General features: G+C 44.6%; 1 protein-coding gene across 5 annotated transcripts in view; it reads right to left on the reverse strand.

The window, feature by feature from the left end:
• Positions 1-16165, reverse strand: part of LOC133345871 (thyroid hormone receptor beta-A-like) — a 108061-nt gene that overhangs the window by 12030 nt on the left and 79866 nt on the right. For all 5 annotated transcript variants that reach the window (XM_061556926.1, XM_061556927.1, XM_061556928.1 and 2 more), the window contains 3 exons: positions 9546-9649; positions 3735-3882; positions 999-1204 (listed from right to left, as the gene is read on the reverse strand). In XM_061556926.1, the coding sequence (XP_061412910.1) occupies positions 999-1204; positions 3735-3882; positions 9546-9649 (458 nt within the window). The remainder of the gene's footprint in view (positions 1-998; positions 1205-3734; positions 3883-9545; positions 9650-16165) is intronic.

A 16165-nucleotide genomic window follows, 5' to 3' on the forward strand; every position in this document is an offset into this window, starting at 1 on the left:
GTTTTTGGTAAAGGAAGAAAGTCGTGAGCCTCGACACGAACAGGGGGGAAAACAGTTCCAGACCATGTGACCAGCAGAGAAGAATGACTGGGTGCTTAAAAATCTTCAAGTGTAACTTGGAACACGGAAAAAGTTTAACTTATCTTCGGCAGCTATCGGAAGGTTCCGTACATTGTGAACTAGTAATAGCAGCGTTCTGCAGGCAAGAGAATAAGGTGACCACAACCCTTTTAAAACACCAACGCATGGCCCCTGAGAGCACTGCTCTAGCAAAGCTCACATCCCTCGAGGACAAAGCAGTGTCTAACAAACGTGTGTGTTGACAACCACACACGTACGTAAATGTGTTGAACTTCTAAAATGTCATCGTGTTTTTTTTTTTGAAGCTGGAAAAATGGTAAAAGGATGGCTCCTTTGACACGTAGGCTTTTGCGAGCACTATTATTCGTCACAAAGGTTTTTTTGGGTTGGATCGCCCAAGTATAAACGTGTCCTTAAACCCGCCACAACCCGACACAGCCAATTAGTAAGGCTCGTCACGTAAACAAAACGTGCCAATTGGTTACTACTTCAGCCCACCGGTGTGTTGGAGAGTAAAGCGCCATCAAGACAACCGCGCTGCCCCTTGCACACTGAAGCACGTGAACCAGAGGTCGCAACCGGGTACCCGATACTCGTACCCTACCCGATACCCGGCTACCCGTACCCGGCCAGGTACGGGTACGGGTACGGGGAGACCGTGAGTCACTGGTGAGTAACCGTTTGTCACTCATTTCGGGTAGGGTACGGGTACGGGTAGGGAACGGCTCCCCGTACCCGGCCGGCTATAGGGTACGGGTACCCGTTTGCGACCCTGGTGCGGCCGGGTACGGGTACGGGTAAGGAATCAAAACCCGTTTGCGACCTCTGGCGTGAACGTGACTGCGCCGAGCAGCGCGCCCGCGGCGTTCCTGGAGCGCACTGTTCGGTTACGGCGTGAGAGTAACGCAGTTGCTGACCATGAATCGCCTGTGCTCCTTCCACTGGCTCCCCTGGGCGTTGGTGGTGCAGTGCGCCGCCGTGACGAGCTGAATCAGCTCCCACTCCTTGTCGCTGGGCCCCGGTCGCTCGATGACGTTGCGCCGCTTCTCGTCCTGCTTGCGCCGCTGCCGGTTCTCCTCAATCAGACGCCGCTTGGCCAGCCGCTTGCCGTCATCCAGCACCACTGCCGCCGCAGCCGGGAGACGCAGCCGCGGGTTAAACGTGGCGGAGGGCGGGGGGGCAACGGGGGACATCTGCTACGCACCCCGCGTGCGATAACAGGGACGCAGAAGTGTTGCGCTCTTATCGCCCTCGGCTGTCAAGTTGAAACAAGTGGATGAGTGACCCCGCTACGGGCGTAAGCATTAGGGGGGACGGGCACATTCATCGCGAGCCTTTTGCACACTCCTGGCACAAACTACTATTTTATGGCTTTGTGTGTTTTTTATTTAAACACGTACCAGGCTTTCGCGATCAATATTATTCATAATCACCGTTTTTAGGTTTAGATCGCGTTAATTATAAATATGTCGTAACCCTCCACCACCTGACACGGCCAATCAGTAAAAAAGTGTCACGTTGACAAAAGACAAATAGTTCACTGCTTTAGCCCACCGCTGTGTTGAAGCATGAAACCACAATAAAATTGGAAATGTTGTGGTTTCACGCTTCAACACACCGGTGGGCTAAAGCAGTGAACTATTTGTCTTTTGTCAACGTGACACTTTTTTACTGATTGGCCGTGTCGGGTGGTGGAGGGTTACGACACATTTATAAATAACGCCATCTAAACCCAAAAACGTTGATTATGTTTTTTATTTGTTTACAATTTACAAAAGCAGCACTGAATGAATTGCTATTCTGAGACAATTATCGCTGCCGACACCGAAACAATTCTGTAGGGCGGTGCTCAGGTGCTGTCTACAGCTATTGGGTTCTTTATCAACATTGGAGATGCTGTACAGGATCGTAATCTGATCAGGTGGAGCTTAAAACCGATAGGTTGTGGAGTTTAAGTGGGGCTCGTAATTCTATTAAACCTATTATCGCTGGAGGGATTTTTTGTTGTTGTCCTTCCCTGCACCTCCGATTAGCACGGTGCAAAAGAAGTTCAACATAAACGGAATGGGCCCCACTTTATAACAAAGTAAACAGTGGTCACCTTATAAGCCAGAAGAGAGGGAACATGTTATTAAACCATAAATATAAAATACAGGCGGTCTCCAATTCACGGCAGTCAGATTTACGGCGATCCGCATTCATGACATTTATATAACGCCACCATGAATCGATTAACGATGCAGAAACTTGATTTACGATGCATCTTCCGATACGACTCCGAACACATTTGAACAGAGTCGGTCTGGTTTCCGATGTGACTTGGAGCTTTTGTGATTCTCAAGTGTTTTTTTTTTGTTTCTTAACTATTAAACCTATTCGCAAGCGAGGGGGTCACAAGTGACGTCATCACATCTATCCCTCTATTTAAGAAACGAAGCAGGAGGATTTATCTAGAAATCTGGCTGTCCCCCTGATGATGCAAGTTGTAATTAATAACTGCATTTCCCATAAATATGCTAAATTCCTCTTGATATGCTAATTCCTTTGTCAAGGCGCCCTTCCCCCCTTCCAACCCAGCTTAAATAGACGCTCCAAGCATGGTGCTGTTTCATTCAGACGCTGTCTCCCTGACAGACCTGTTCTTCACCTGAGGACGGCTGCTTGCGTTGTGGCCGAAACGTCGCGAGAATTATTTTATTATTTATTAATTTTTATTTTTTTATTATTTCCCTTCTACGTGACTTTACCGAAAGAACCAAGAAGATGAATCCCTGCAGTCACGAAAGCTTTAAATCGAAATTTAATGTCGAAACGTCGTACTCAGATTGGAAATGTTGCGGATTTGCTCTCCAACACACCGGTTCACGTGACAAACCTTACTAATTGGCTGTGTCTGGTAGTGGCGGGTTTAATGAAACATTTATATATTTACGTGACCTAACACAAAAAACGAGATTATCTATTAAACCCTATTAAACATGGCTTATAAAAGGAAAAACACACCGGTAAGTGACGTTTGTACTGTCCATGAAAAAATAGAGTCCGATTTACGGCTATTCCAATTGCGACGTTGTTTCCAGGAACGCATTGTGTCATCCTCGCAGTGGATTTTGGCTAGCCATCTAACAAAAACGATCACTGCATGGCACGCTTTCACATGCGCCTCTGCGGCTATCTGGAAAGCACTTCCTTCTGATATTAGGAAACCATTTTTAAATGTCAACTGAAAACTTTGCAACTGCTTTTTGTGTTTAGTTTGCCGTCCTTCCCCCGCACCTCCGATTAGCACGGTTGGCTACGTACGGTGTTGGACCAGATGGCGTCATCTGGTCCAACACCATGTGAGACTAGGCTCTAAGGAAAGCTGTCTCGAGTGTGGACCAATCAATTTCAAGGACCATGCATACATTATCAGAGTTGTGTTTTTTGTTTGCATTCCGACCGCAGGTATTGTGGTCAATGCAAACATGACTCCTTGTAAAAAAAAAGGTGTCAATTTTGTCGCCAGATAAAAGGGTAAAAAAACAATTATAATATTTTGCTACTGGCAAAGGAGGTTCCAATGGTGGTGCGAAAGCAGTTCAACATAATACATGCATGCATACATTGCGTGACAACAAGTACATCGTGGCACACGCATGGATGTAACGTACGGTCAGAGGCCATGCCCACAGCGATGCACTTCTGGTAGCGACACTCTTGGCACTGGTTGCGTGTGATTCGGTCGATGATGCAGCTGCCCTCGTACTTGCATGCATACGAGGGGTGCAGGTTTTTCTGGATGGTGCGCCTGAAGAATCCCTGCAATGAAAGCACATGGCTTGGGTTCTTAGAAAATGTTTTGCACTCCCTATGCAGAATTACCGCAGCATCATCCGCGGTACCACACACGGGTGCTGCTTACACGACTTTGATGAAGTACAACAGCGACGGGTTTTAGGAAAAACCATCGATTGTGCTCGCCAAATCATGGGTTTTTAGCAATGAAACCCAAACGACGACAAAGATAAGGGTATTTGCTTCCCATGTTGTTAAGGGGCAACCGCTCTGGTCATTCTTCACGGAGAGGCTTCGTCGTATGTGTGCGTCGTCATGATGGTTTTTTGGTCACATTCACCTCGATGTATTTTGGTACGCAAAGCCGTAAATCACTCCCATCTCCAGATCACCTCCTATTGGCACCATCACTTCACCCTAATTAACTAATGCCGCAAAAAAGGTCGCAGTGATTGCACAGCAGAAATTAAGGCATTAAGTGAATTCGAGCAAAAATGTGGGTAACCTTGTAAAGGTCTTGCCTTTAATCAAGGTCAAGAGGTCACCTTGGCCAATGCTGTCCATGGCTCCACACCTCACTGTCACCTTGTTTCCTTCAGCCAGGTACTGCCGTTGTTAAATTGAAAGGTGACCTCCGACTAGCACGGTTGGCCACGTACGATGCGCAAAGAAGTTCAACATGCATACAAACAAAGTTTACTCTGACAGTATCCCACAATCTGGCTTTCGGTGTTCCCTTCGGCGACAAGCTCGCAATTACAGTCTTCACAACCTGCTGCTCGAGTGTGAAGTCATGTCCCATCTATCACGACTTCCTTTTCCTGATCACATCCATAGCATATTGTAGATTAGCACGGTTGGCTACGTACGGTGCGAAATAAGTTCAACATACATTCATACATATTCCCTGCCACGTGATATATGAACTTCCAAGTTGACCGATAATATGAGCATCCTCTGCATGCACATATATTCAAAGGCCAACGTTTATTTTTGTTCTTTTGTTCAAGCCCAACATACACCAATTGCCCTTAATGTATAAAATGATTATGCCGCCCATAACAACTGTTCGTGTTGGTTGTGGTTTTTCTGCGTCGAAACATTTCAACAGACTGCACTCACAAGCACGAATGCCAGTCATGTGACCAAATCATTACATTGCTGAGTATCGGGAGGCGGCAGGGCAGCAATTCCAACCTCACCCACCACCTCCCGGCAATTCAATTCAACAATCAATCCTCTTTTAATGTTGTGGTCATCGTAGCGGACTCTGGTGGCTGGGGAGTGGGGGGCAACATACAAAAGAGATAACCGCAGATTGTTACGCACGCAACTCGATCCACGTGTCGTGCGCTTTAACCATCGATGGATTAATCGACGCGTTGTTAGCTACATTGCTGATGTCGGGCGCCAGTCAGCGGAGACCACATTTTTGGGGGATCGCAAATTCTCAAATGGTGGTAAACACTGAACCAAACAGGTCGAGTGAGGAGAAGGCTGAGCAATAGATTGTTTGGCTTCCATAAACAGTAATGAAGTCTAGATTTGAAGCTTTCGAGGACGGCTGCTTGCGTTGTGGCCGAAACGTCGTGATAATTTTTTTTTTATTTTTTTTTATTTTATTATTTCCCTTCTACGTGACTTTACCGAAAGAACCAAGAAGAACAGTAATGAAGTCTAGATTTGAAGCTTTCGTGACTGCAAGGATTCATACTTAGGTTTTTTCGGTAAAGTCACGTAGGTAAAAATAAAAACATTATTATTTCCATTATTTTTATTTTTATTATTAATTTTTATTTTTACCTACATGACTTTACCAAAAAAACCTAAGAGTAGTAATGAAGTAATTTAATTTTCAGTTTGGCATTCTTCATAACACCAAACCACTATTTTTTGCGGTGATCTTGTTTCCTACGAAAATGCGGCTTTGCCAAGATCTCTGTCAAGTAAAGTTTGCGTGAAACGATGAATGTACAGCGATTGCCGAAGGTGGTCGTCACTTCCCAGGACTGTGCGCGCTTCGGTTGCGCTTCTCAAGGAGAGCGCGCGCGGCATGCTTGACATCTTATAAAACACAGCGCAAGAGATACAACGGCAACGGAGGGGGGGGGGGGGGGGGTCCCGGGTCCCTCCAATCACCACGATTCATAACAACCATTTACCTCTCCTCTCATCGGTTTGACGATTTGCACATATTGGCGGTACACCAGTGTGCGGTATTTCCCCGCCATTTGCAACCCCGGTCTGAAAGTCTTGCGGGGTGCGTTAAAACTAGTCCTCGTGATGTCGAAGCTGTTTATGAGAACCGGTGTGTTATGCTGCACCGTTGCACTGTCAATACGTCCAGTTGGTTGTCAAGATCCAGGGTCAGGGCTCAATCCCAGAATCCACCTTGTTTACATTATCATCGTTACTGTATTTTTGTATAGCTTTTCTCTTTCTCTCTCTTGCTCATTTAGTTTTCGTTGCTTTTGTAATCCTCAATTCAACCTAAGCATATTCTGTACTCCGATTTGCATTAATTGTAAAAAAAAATTACAATTCTCACATCTAAATATTTGACGCATGTATCTTGACCATGAGAATTAATTTCAATTGATAAATCGACGAATCGTTACACGTACATTAGTTACTGCGCGATAATTAAGTGCATTGCAGTTTCTGGCAAAAATTCTTTATTGGGGGCACGTTACCATGATAGCGCATGAACCACGACTTACACTAACTGCACAGTTATTATGGGACGCACCGAATACAATCTGCTCCTGCACACACATCTGTGCACGTGACGGTTAATTTTATCTGTGTCTGGCATGAGCCTTCCCGAGTATCGCTTGGCCTATAATAAGAACATGGTGCAGTGTGAAAGCACATCACACTAACGAAGACAAAGGTGGACTTGGCAGAGTGCTGGCTTTGTCACCCTGCCACGCCGTGAACTTTACCCTGATGGACTCCACCTCCGCTTTCTCAAAAGAGGATTTATATTTTAATTTATGACATTGTTCTAACCGAGTAGATCAGAAGACCTGACAGAGAGCGGCATATATCAATGAGATGAATAGGTCAAAGTAAACTCCGAAAAAGGAAATATATGTACTTTATCCCAACCAACAAAGTAAAATAGATATAGCAGGTGATATTTACCCCAAGTGAGGACATGAGTTGGGTCACTAAGGTTTCATAAATGTCAAGTTCAGAGGGTAGAGGGTAGGAGGGAGACGTGATAAACCATTTCAGGGTTTGCGGTGTAGAGATGTCAACTCGCTTGCCTGGTATGCAGGAGTTTGTGGGTTCGATCCCGACCCCGACGCCTGCTGCTGGATATTTGGAGTTTGCGTGTCTCTCTCCCCGTGGTCACGTGGATTTTTTCTCTGGGTCCGCGGGTTTTTTCCCCTCCACATTTAGAACCAACATGCACTTAAAGTATTCAGGCCGCTATACATTTCCGCATGAGCTATCATTTGTGGCCAGGTCGCTGCTTAAAAGGAGCTGTCTACACAGCACTAGTGGGTCTTAATTGGTAAAATAAAAACGTTTAGTTTAAAGTTCATCCACAAGGCGGCGCCCTCGAGCAAGGATGGCATCTCCTCGCACGGCGTTTCCTCGATTCGTTTCAGGTTGATGAACCCCAAAAACCTCCCCCAAACCCCGCTATTGGAATCCAACTGTTTTCACGCCCCAACAATACAGCTGAAACCCTTCAATACTTGTGGGGTATTTTGTTTGTTTGTTTTTACTCGTCGCCGTTTCGCGTAAACTTATTGCAGTGCTATTTGAAATTTGCGGGGTTGTATTTGGGGCCGTCCATAAATGACGTCACGCGATTTTGGACGATTTTTGACCTCTCCCCCCCCCCCCCCATCGTCACACGGCGTCACAAATGTCTGACCTCCCCACCTCGGTGCGTGACGTCATTTATGGACGGTCCCTTTTTAAATAGCTCCCTACTAACTAACCGACAAGAAGTGGCGAGCCATTTGGAGCGACTTTTCCCGGCCGCACTGTTTACAGATGAGCGCTTTCCTCTGCATTCGTGTTTGTTGAACTTATTTCGCACCGTACGTAGCCAACCGTGGAATTACGTTTACTCTATAACATCAATTGATTCACATTTGCACGCTAAAATGTGTTTACATTCATCACTCTCAAATCTCAGCTGAATAACACAATGCTACATTACAATATATGTATTCATTAATACACACACACAGTTTAAATGTTCATGTTTAAACGCAACGTATGTTTATGCCCCCCGAAACCTATTTTTCCTCAAGCTTTGAGTATAAATATTCGCGGATTTAACATTCGTGCTGTTCTCCAGGAAAGTATTCCCCAACAAATATGAAGTGTTTACTCTACATAAGTCTGTATTACATCAATAATTCCATGCATAGCTCAAATATACAAAAAGACAAAGCTTCCCCCCCCCCATAGCCTTATCAGACTGTTGGGGCAAGTGCTGTTAGCGAGCACCTATGAAGGCCGCATTGTACACGAGGGGGTGGGTGGTCAGCACCACGCCCGACCGCATTTGTCTCCCCAGTGGCGACGTTTACACACCGCACCGGGTACTTATTTCAGGCCGAGTAGACCTAGGGGAGGCCCACAACTGGTTCAGATAATCGTCACCGGTGTTGGCCGTGAGCAGGAATCAAAGTCGGGCTAGTAGTGCAGCACGCTGACCGTTGCACTACCACCCCCACATATACACATGCCATGTACACAGGCACACACCTACACACATGCAAACACACACATACAAATGCACATTTAATTTTTGTAAACGGCCACTGCCCGTAATATCACCTATGATAGATTTTATTATATTTAAGGCAGTTGTTATTTACGAACTTTTAGTATGTTTTGCCACGGCGCACGCACCCGTAAGTCTGAACGCTTGTTATCACGCCCTCTTCATGCTCCCAGTGCATCACGAATACGCCGCGCTTATCGCACACACTCGGTAAGCTCTCTGGAATACCAACGCTGTTTTAAGTCTGTTGCAAAACTGGCTCGGACTCAATGACGGGTCATCAAACCGTCTGCCACCGAGCAACCGGTTCCGGATCCTCGGGGTTTGGAGACCCCAATGAGGCTGCCCTGGCCATATCACCGCACAAGGCGCACAAGGCGTGGTTTGGGCTAACCCCTCCGATTCGTACGGCGCGAAAGAAATTCAACATACGTGCGTACGCACGTACACAACACAACCCGGTCACGCCAAGGGTGGCACCGTCGGGTTTTTTACAATCGGGTTTAATTGTCTTTTTATATTAAACCCGATCATCTGAGATTGGGAGAAATCCGGTTTAATTGGTTCTAATTGCAGAACCGCACTTCGCCAACTTCTCAACGATGGGCTTCATCCATTCCAAGCTAAGGAGCTCACTGGCGGCACCCACGATTGTGGAGAAGCTCGTGTTCATCAAGACCAGCCTGCCCGCCGCATTCTACGACTACCCCGTGCCCGACGGCCCACCCGAGTACGATAGCAGCGCCGACGAGGAAGCAGCCTAAGCCTTGGATCAGAGTTTCGTATTCGTCAAACCAGGTTTTAATTCCCCGAAATCGGGTTTAATTGTATTAAAGAAAAAACCCGATGCCTGCCGCTGGAAAAATCGGGTTTTTTCCACCCATGGGTCACGCAGATCTCTCCCGTTCAGCTGTGTGGGCACGCGTCAAACCTTGCATCCTTCGCAGGTGATGCAGCGGTAGTGGTAGCCAGTTGCCTTGTCCCCGCACACCACGCAGGGCTCGTTCTTGTCCAGGTAGCTGGGCATATAGGCACCTGCAAGCGAGAGGTAATTTGATTTACGATGGAGCGATATTGCATTGTTGCAAGCCATCTTCAAAGATTAACACGGCAACGTTCCAAATGTCAGCGCCTCAATCCTGTGTGGGACAGTCATCTTATCTTTCCATTGGCAGCCCTCGATCAGGGATGGAAATTCCACAATCTAATTGCTAAGGTTCGTCTCTCCATGGCGGCTACAATTACTTTTAATGAAATGTTTATAATGTCTACAGGGTATATAGTATTAGACAAACATGTTAATAGATGTTCTTGTGAAATGTAACATTGCATTCAGTTAATTTGATTTGTTACACGGATTATACAATTTGTATGTAGGTATGTTGAACGTCTTTCGCATCGTATGTAGCCAACCGTGCAAAATTGGAGGTGCGGGTTAAGGACAATAAACTACACATGAAAAGCAGTTCTAAAGAATTGAGTTTTTTTTTATTTAGATTTAAAAATGCCTGGACTCCAGTGGCTTTCGTGTGGCCAGTTGCCTGGCTATGTTACATGGGAGATCTGTGGTGTGTGAACACAATAACAAAAGACAAAAACATCAATATTGCAGACAGTGAGTACATGGTCCTCAAGGAATATTGTACAACTCACAAACGAGGGGTTTTACAGCCGTAAACAAAACACATGCAAACCGATAACAAAAAAAATTGTGCAAAGGTGCCAGAAGGGTTAGGTACTGATGCGGCGATGTGCACTTTCGTATACAATTGTGAATCATGGAGGTCAAACCGGTACAAGTTACGGCAGATGGGCCAAATATGCACAGATGGTGTGTAAATATTTTTTTAACGAAACTAAATGCAACAATGTTAGTCATGTCACACCACTTAGTGAAATCGTCCCTAATTCAATTGCTAAGCATGTATCCTTTACAGTCAAGTAGTGTAATGAGGTGGAGGTCATAGGGTGAAGGTCATGGCGTGGAGGTCATGGGGGGATGGCAGTCACAGGGTGGGGTCATAGGGGTTAAGGTCATAGGGTGAAGGTCATGGCGTGGAGGTCATGGGGGGATGGCAGTCACAGGGTGGGGTCATAGGGGTTAAGGTCATAGGGTGAAGGTCATGGAAGTGGAGGTCATGGGGGGGGTGGAGGCCAGAGTGGGGTCATAGGGGTTAAGGTCATAGGGTGAAGGTCATGGCGTGGAGGTCATGGGGGGATGGCAGTCACAGGGTGGGGTCATAGGGGTTAAGGTCATAGGGTGAAGGTCATGGAAGTGGAGGTCATGGGGGGGGTGGAGGCCAGAGTGGGGTCATAGGGGTTAAGGTCATAGGGTGAAGGTCATGGCGTGGAGGTCATGGGGTAGAGGTCACAAGGATTGAGGTCATAGGTGGGGGTTTCGGGGAGAAACCTATATTCAGGATCCAGTAAGTACAGTGCCAATGTGCTTTTATCTCTGTACAACTCTCTCTCAAGCAGTATATCTCTCTTTTCCCTCATATCTATTATAAATACTTGTCTCCTATAACTTCTTCACACAGCGTAACTCTTTTTCTCAAATATAGCGATTATGTTCATCGTGTGCGGAATGCCATCATCATCATCACAAACACGTTGACGACGATGTGAGTGGTAGACCAAGTTGATCATTCAAATCGAGCCAGCATCACTTGTAAAAGAGGACCATTCTGGGGGGCAGGCGAGTAGGAATTTGTGTACATGTGCTTTGAGTGCGGGAACAGTCCATTGAGATCTGTGCATGGGATGGCTGACAAAAATATTTACGGAACAACCGTGAAGTGAATAGAATTCACTTTTGTTGCGGATTTACTGTCCAGGTTCCTACGTCGAGGCGATATATTTTATCTCAATGCAGCCATTCCGTCGCCACAATTCACGCAAGCTGTCATCACACTGAGCTTCATCCTTTGATACATTTCACTTGTCTTTACACCCTCAAGGCTGGAAACATAAAAACGTCAATTACGGTGTTTCATAACGTTTCCTCCCACAGGCCAAACGTTCAACAATGTAATTGACCGAAATGTCATAGAATGTAGAGCCCCATCCGGAAAGGTGTATTGAGTTTATTCCTTTTATCACTACGATGCAACTTTGACCATGATCCCACGAATCATAGAATACAGAATTTCTATAGGTTGCAGGATTAGTATACCTTTGTATGGGTTACAGAATAAGTATAGCTTTGTATAGGTTGCAGAATTAGTATAGCTTTGTATAGGTTACAGAATCATTATATCTTTGTATAGGTTACACAATTAGCATACATTTCAATAGGTTACAGAATTAGAATACCTTTGTATAAGTTACAGAATTGGTATACCTTTGTATAGGTGCCAGGATTCATACGAGTTTTTACTCTATGCAATACCCTCAAATATGTGTTTTGCTCTAAAATCACCGCGCCTTTCAGACAGTGGCCTCAATCCGATTATCTCTGAAATCTTATTTTCATTTAACAGCCCTAAGGCGCGAGTGTGGGGATGATTCTGTTATCTATGTAATAGCTCTAATGCACTCAAAGTCGCGTCATTTAATTGCTCAGCAATTTTACTCAATTACGTGTCATATGTTTGCGTGGAATCCGTTGTGATATGGAATTACCTGATTTTTTTACATTTTTCCTCTGAGACAAATTCAGACTGGAAAAAACATTCATGAGTATTGCAATAAAGTTTGTATTTTAAACAATAGTACAACCTGTTAGCATGTGTATTGAAGTGTCACCTTGAAGGAATGCTCGAATTCCAACTGCTACTTCACAAAGTGTTAACATGTACTTGTTATAGCATGTACATATACAATTGTATTATTCCGACAAGATTGTTTTTGCTTGTGTTGCCACTGTGCCTCTTATTTCCACCATGTTTTTTCACAGTAATTTGTACACTAAAATAAAATAGCCATCTCTGTTCAGGGCTTGGTGTTGCAATGCCACATTCCCCAAATAATAAGTGGATAAACTCAATAATCCCCAAATGAGATGCGGATATTTAATAGCCAAACACAGTGATTAGCGCGGTTGGCTGTGTACGATGCGAAAAAAGTTCAGCATTCATACATATATATAGAAAAACACAAAGCTATAGTGAAACGCAATGGTGTTATGCCTTTTCATGCACAGCACGATGTAATACATCAAGGTTGTCACACTTAAAACAAAATGCATTATACATGACTCTAATATATCTCAATGGGGCCTCAGATTCTAAAAGGACAAAGCAAGAAATAAATCACAACGATCCCTGATACAGTTAAATAAATTCCATTAACACTATAATGAATCCATGTGACCTCAGATGGTTAAACAAAAGGCAGTAGTGATATTAAAGCTTATTAATACATAATGCAATGAAATGGGGGGGTGTCATAATTATATTTTGAAAAAAACCTCACCAGATGTATCGCACGAACACCGCAGTGCGATAGAAAAACACGCAGGGTGCACACAATTTGGGGACTGACTCTCTTTGTGACGAGGCAAGGGCACGCAGAGTGACGGTACCGACTTTACAGCAGTGTTAATGTTGTAATAGATTTTACCTTTTCAACTGGCACAAAAACTGACACCTTTATACAAGGCATCATGTTTGCAATAACCACAACACAAGCAGTCAAAATGCAAACAAAAAGAAAAAACTCTGATGATGATAATGATATGCACTGTCCTTGAAGTTTATTCGGTCCACACCTGAGACAGCTTTTCTTAGAGCCTAGTCTCCATTGGTGTTGGACCAGATGACGCAAAAAGGCGTATCATTATCATCAGAGTTTTCTTTTTTTTGCATTTTGACTGCTTGTGTTGTGGTTATTGCAAACATGATGCCTTGTATAAAGGTGTCAGTTTTTGTACCAGTTGAAAGGGTAAAAACCTATTACTATATTTTGCCACTGGTAAAGGAGGTCTCAGTGTTATAGTTGTCGATGAAATCAAGTGACACAAATTTGTCAACAAAAGTGTTTTTAACTTCACTCGGCGATAACCACGAGCGGGTCGAAGACAATCTGGCGGGACGATGAACGCAACGGAGCGCACGGAGGAGGGGGCCAAAGCGCGACAGTGACGAGGAGAAATCAGCGAGTCCTATTGAAGACAGAGACCAAGATCTACTCCGCCATGTTTCCCGCACCTCCAATTAGCACGGTCGGCTACGTACGGTGCGAAAGAGGTTCAACGTAAATACATGACAGAACATACTGCTGCAGTTGCTACAAGGATGCCCAAGCAATACAAGTGGGTATGTATGCATAGATAAACATTTATTGAGCTCACCGACTGGCTCACCTGATATTTTGGGGAGCGGCAAGGGGGGGGGGGGGAGGAAATTGGGCAACGTCCCAAAAACGAGATGTTAACTACCTCGCCTGGTATACAGGAGGTTGTGGGTTCGATCTCAACCCTAACGCCTGTTGTATATTTGGACTATTTGTTTTTTTCGATAAAGTCACATAGGTAAAAAGTTAAATTAAATAAATTAAAACAACTAAATTAAATCACGACGTTTCGGGCACAACACAAGCGTCCTTCTTCAGGTGGGGACGACGTAGTGAAAGCACAAACCACTTAAGTGTGTCAGACACACTTTAGCGGTTGTGCTTTCGCTACGAAACGTCGTGATTTAATTTAGTCGTTTTCATTTATTTTATTTTTTACCTACGTGACTTTACCGAAAAAAAACAAAGAGTATGAATCCTTGCAGTCACGAAAGCTTCAAATCTAGAATGTATATTTGGAGTTTGCGTGTCTCTCTCCTCGTGGTCGTGTGGATTTTTTTCTGAGCCCTCCGATTTTTCCCCTCCACATTTCGAAACGTGCGTTTGAGAGCATTTGGCTGCTACGAATTTCCACACGGGTGAGGCCACTTCGTTGAGCTATCATTTGTGGCCAGGTAAAATAAATAGTTAATGGTGAGCAGCAGTTAGTTAAAGGACATTCAATGACCAACACTAAAATTCGACAGGTTGCAAATAGACGAGGCCGAGGGTCGGCAACATGCGGCTTCGGAGTCCACGTGTGGCTCTTTATTCACCGCGTGCATTGCAGTTGCTGAAATAAAGATTTTTTTGCTGAAATAGAAGATGGCTCTTCTTGCTATTTTGGTTACCGACCCCCTAAATTAACGCTGCATTACAGTTGAAGATCACACCTTACATCGCAAGGCCCTGCACAAACTTGGACATTGTAGTCTGTCAAATGGCCTGTTCTGAGACTTGATACGTGAACGGTTTTTCACGAGGAGACATCGAATATAAAAAATGTATATGGACGCAAACCGTATCAACTGCTCCGCAGAAGGGTGGTTGCCCAAAATGTCTGCATAGCTATGAGACAGAGACAATGTAACTGGCACTGGCCAAATATCCCAATGCTGAAAAAGAATACCCTCAAGCTTATCAATTTGGACTGCGCATAACAACATCACCCTCTGCTTCTGTGAAAGCTTGGCAGGACCCACCTGAACAAGAGCCATGAGACTCGGTGAGGCTTTTTTTTGCCAAAATTACCAGCTGTGATTGAATTATTCTCAATGGGGCCGATCTCAGAACCGATGTATGGAGGGTTGAGCGTGGTTCGTGACCAGCCGTGGATAAAAGGTGTTATCGGCTTGTGGCTGTGAGATGCCAGGTAAAGGTCACACAGCAATGGGCGTGAGTCACAGCCAGATTGCATGTGCTCACCGTACTTACTCTCTGGAGGGTTGTGTGTGTGGATATTTTTGAGCGTTTTCCAAGTGTCCTTGCGTTGGGGTATTTTTCTGAATTCTCCAGTTTCTTCCCATGTGGTCCAACGATTATAGATGGTTTCGGCCAAACATCCCAACAGGACACCGTTCGGAACAAGAGCCTAAAGACGCTGAGGCTTTCCCGCGTTAATGATTGAATTGTAATTATTCCGCATTACCATTAGGTATATAAAACACAAGAAAGAAATGGATGTCTAATCATGATTTGTCTAATATATTTTACTCATAATGTACAGCTGTGACTGAATTACCCTCTGCAAATCCACGAGACATTTCATGATAACGTTATTAACTGGCACAAAAGATGCCAATTAGTTACTACTTCAGCACACCGCTGTGTTGGAGAGCAAACACACAACATGTACAATTTCAGTATGACGTTTCACTGATGATTTACAACCAGCTTCATCAGGAGATTCGCCAGAATTGTGAAATCTTTCCCTTGCGGATTATTGGCCGTTCGCGACTGCTTCTGAAAGTGGATTGAAAATGCTTCGCGCACAGAAAGCCGCGATCCATAGATAGTGGATGATGGTGCTAACGAAGAGGGATGTTTTTTTTAATTTGTTTTGCATTAGCACAGACCAGCTGTGCCAACAATCCACAAATTTAGATTCTTATTTTATTTTTTATCTTAGACTTGGATATCCATTGTAAAAACTGCAAACCAATGATTTAACACAGAGCCATACAGCTGATATGCACCATTTGGATCTTAGAAAAACTTGTCACCTTATGATTTGAGAAATGATTACTGATTAATTTAGCTGTCCAGACTTCCCCTGAA

The sequence above is a fragment of the Lethenteron reissneri genome, chromosome 23 (assembly GCF_015708825.2).
Source record: "Lethenteron reissneri isolate LAM-NWPU_2019-01 chromosome 23, ASM1570882v1, whole genome shotgun sequence".
In the NCBI taxonomy this organism is placed as follows: Eukaryota; Metazoa; Chordata; class Hyperoartia; order Petromyzontiformes; family Petromyzontidae; genus Lethenteron; species Lethenteron reissneri.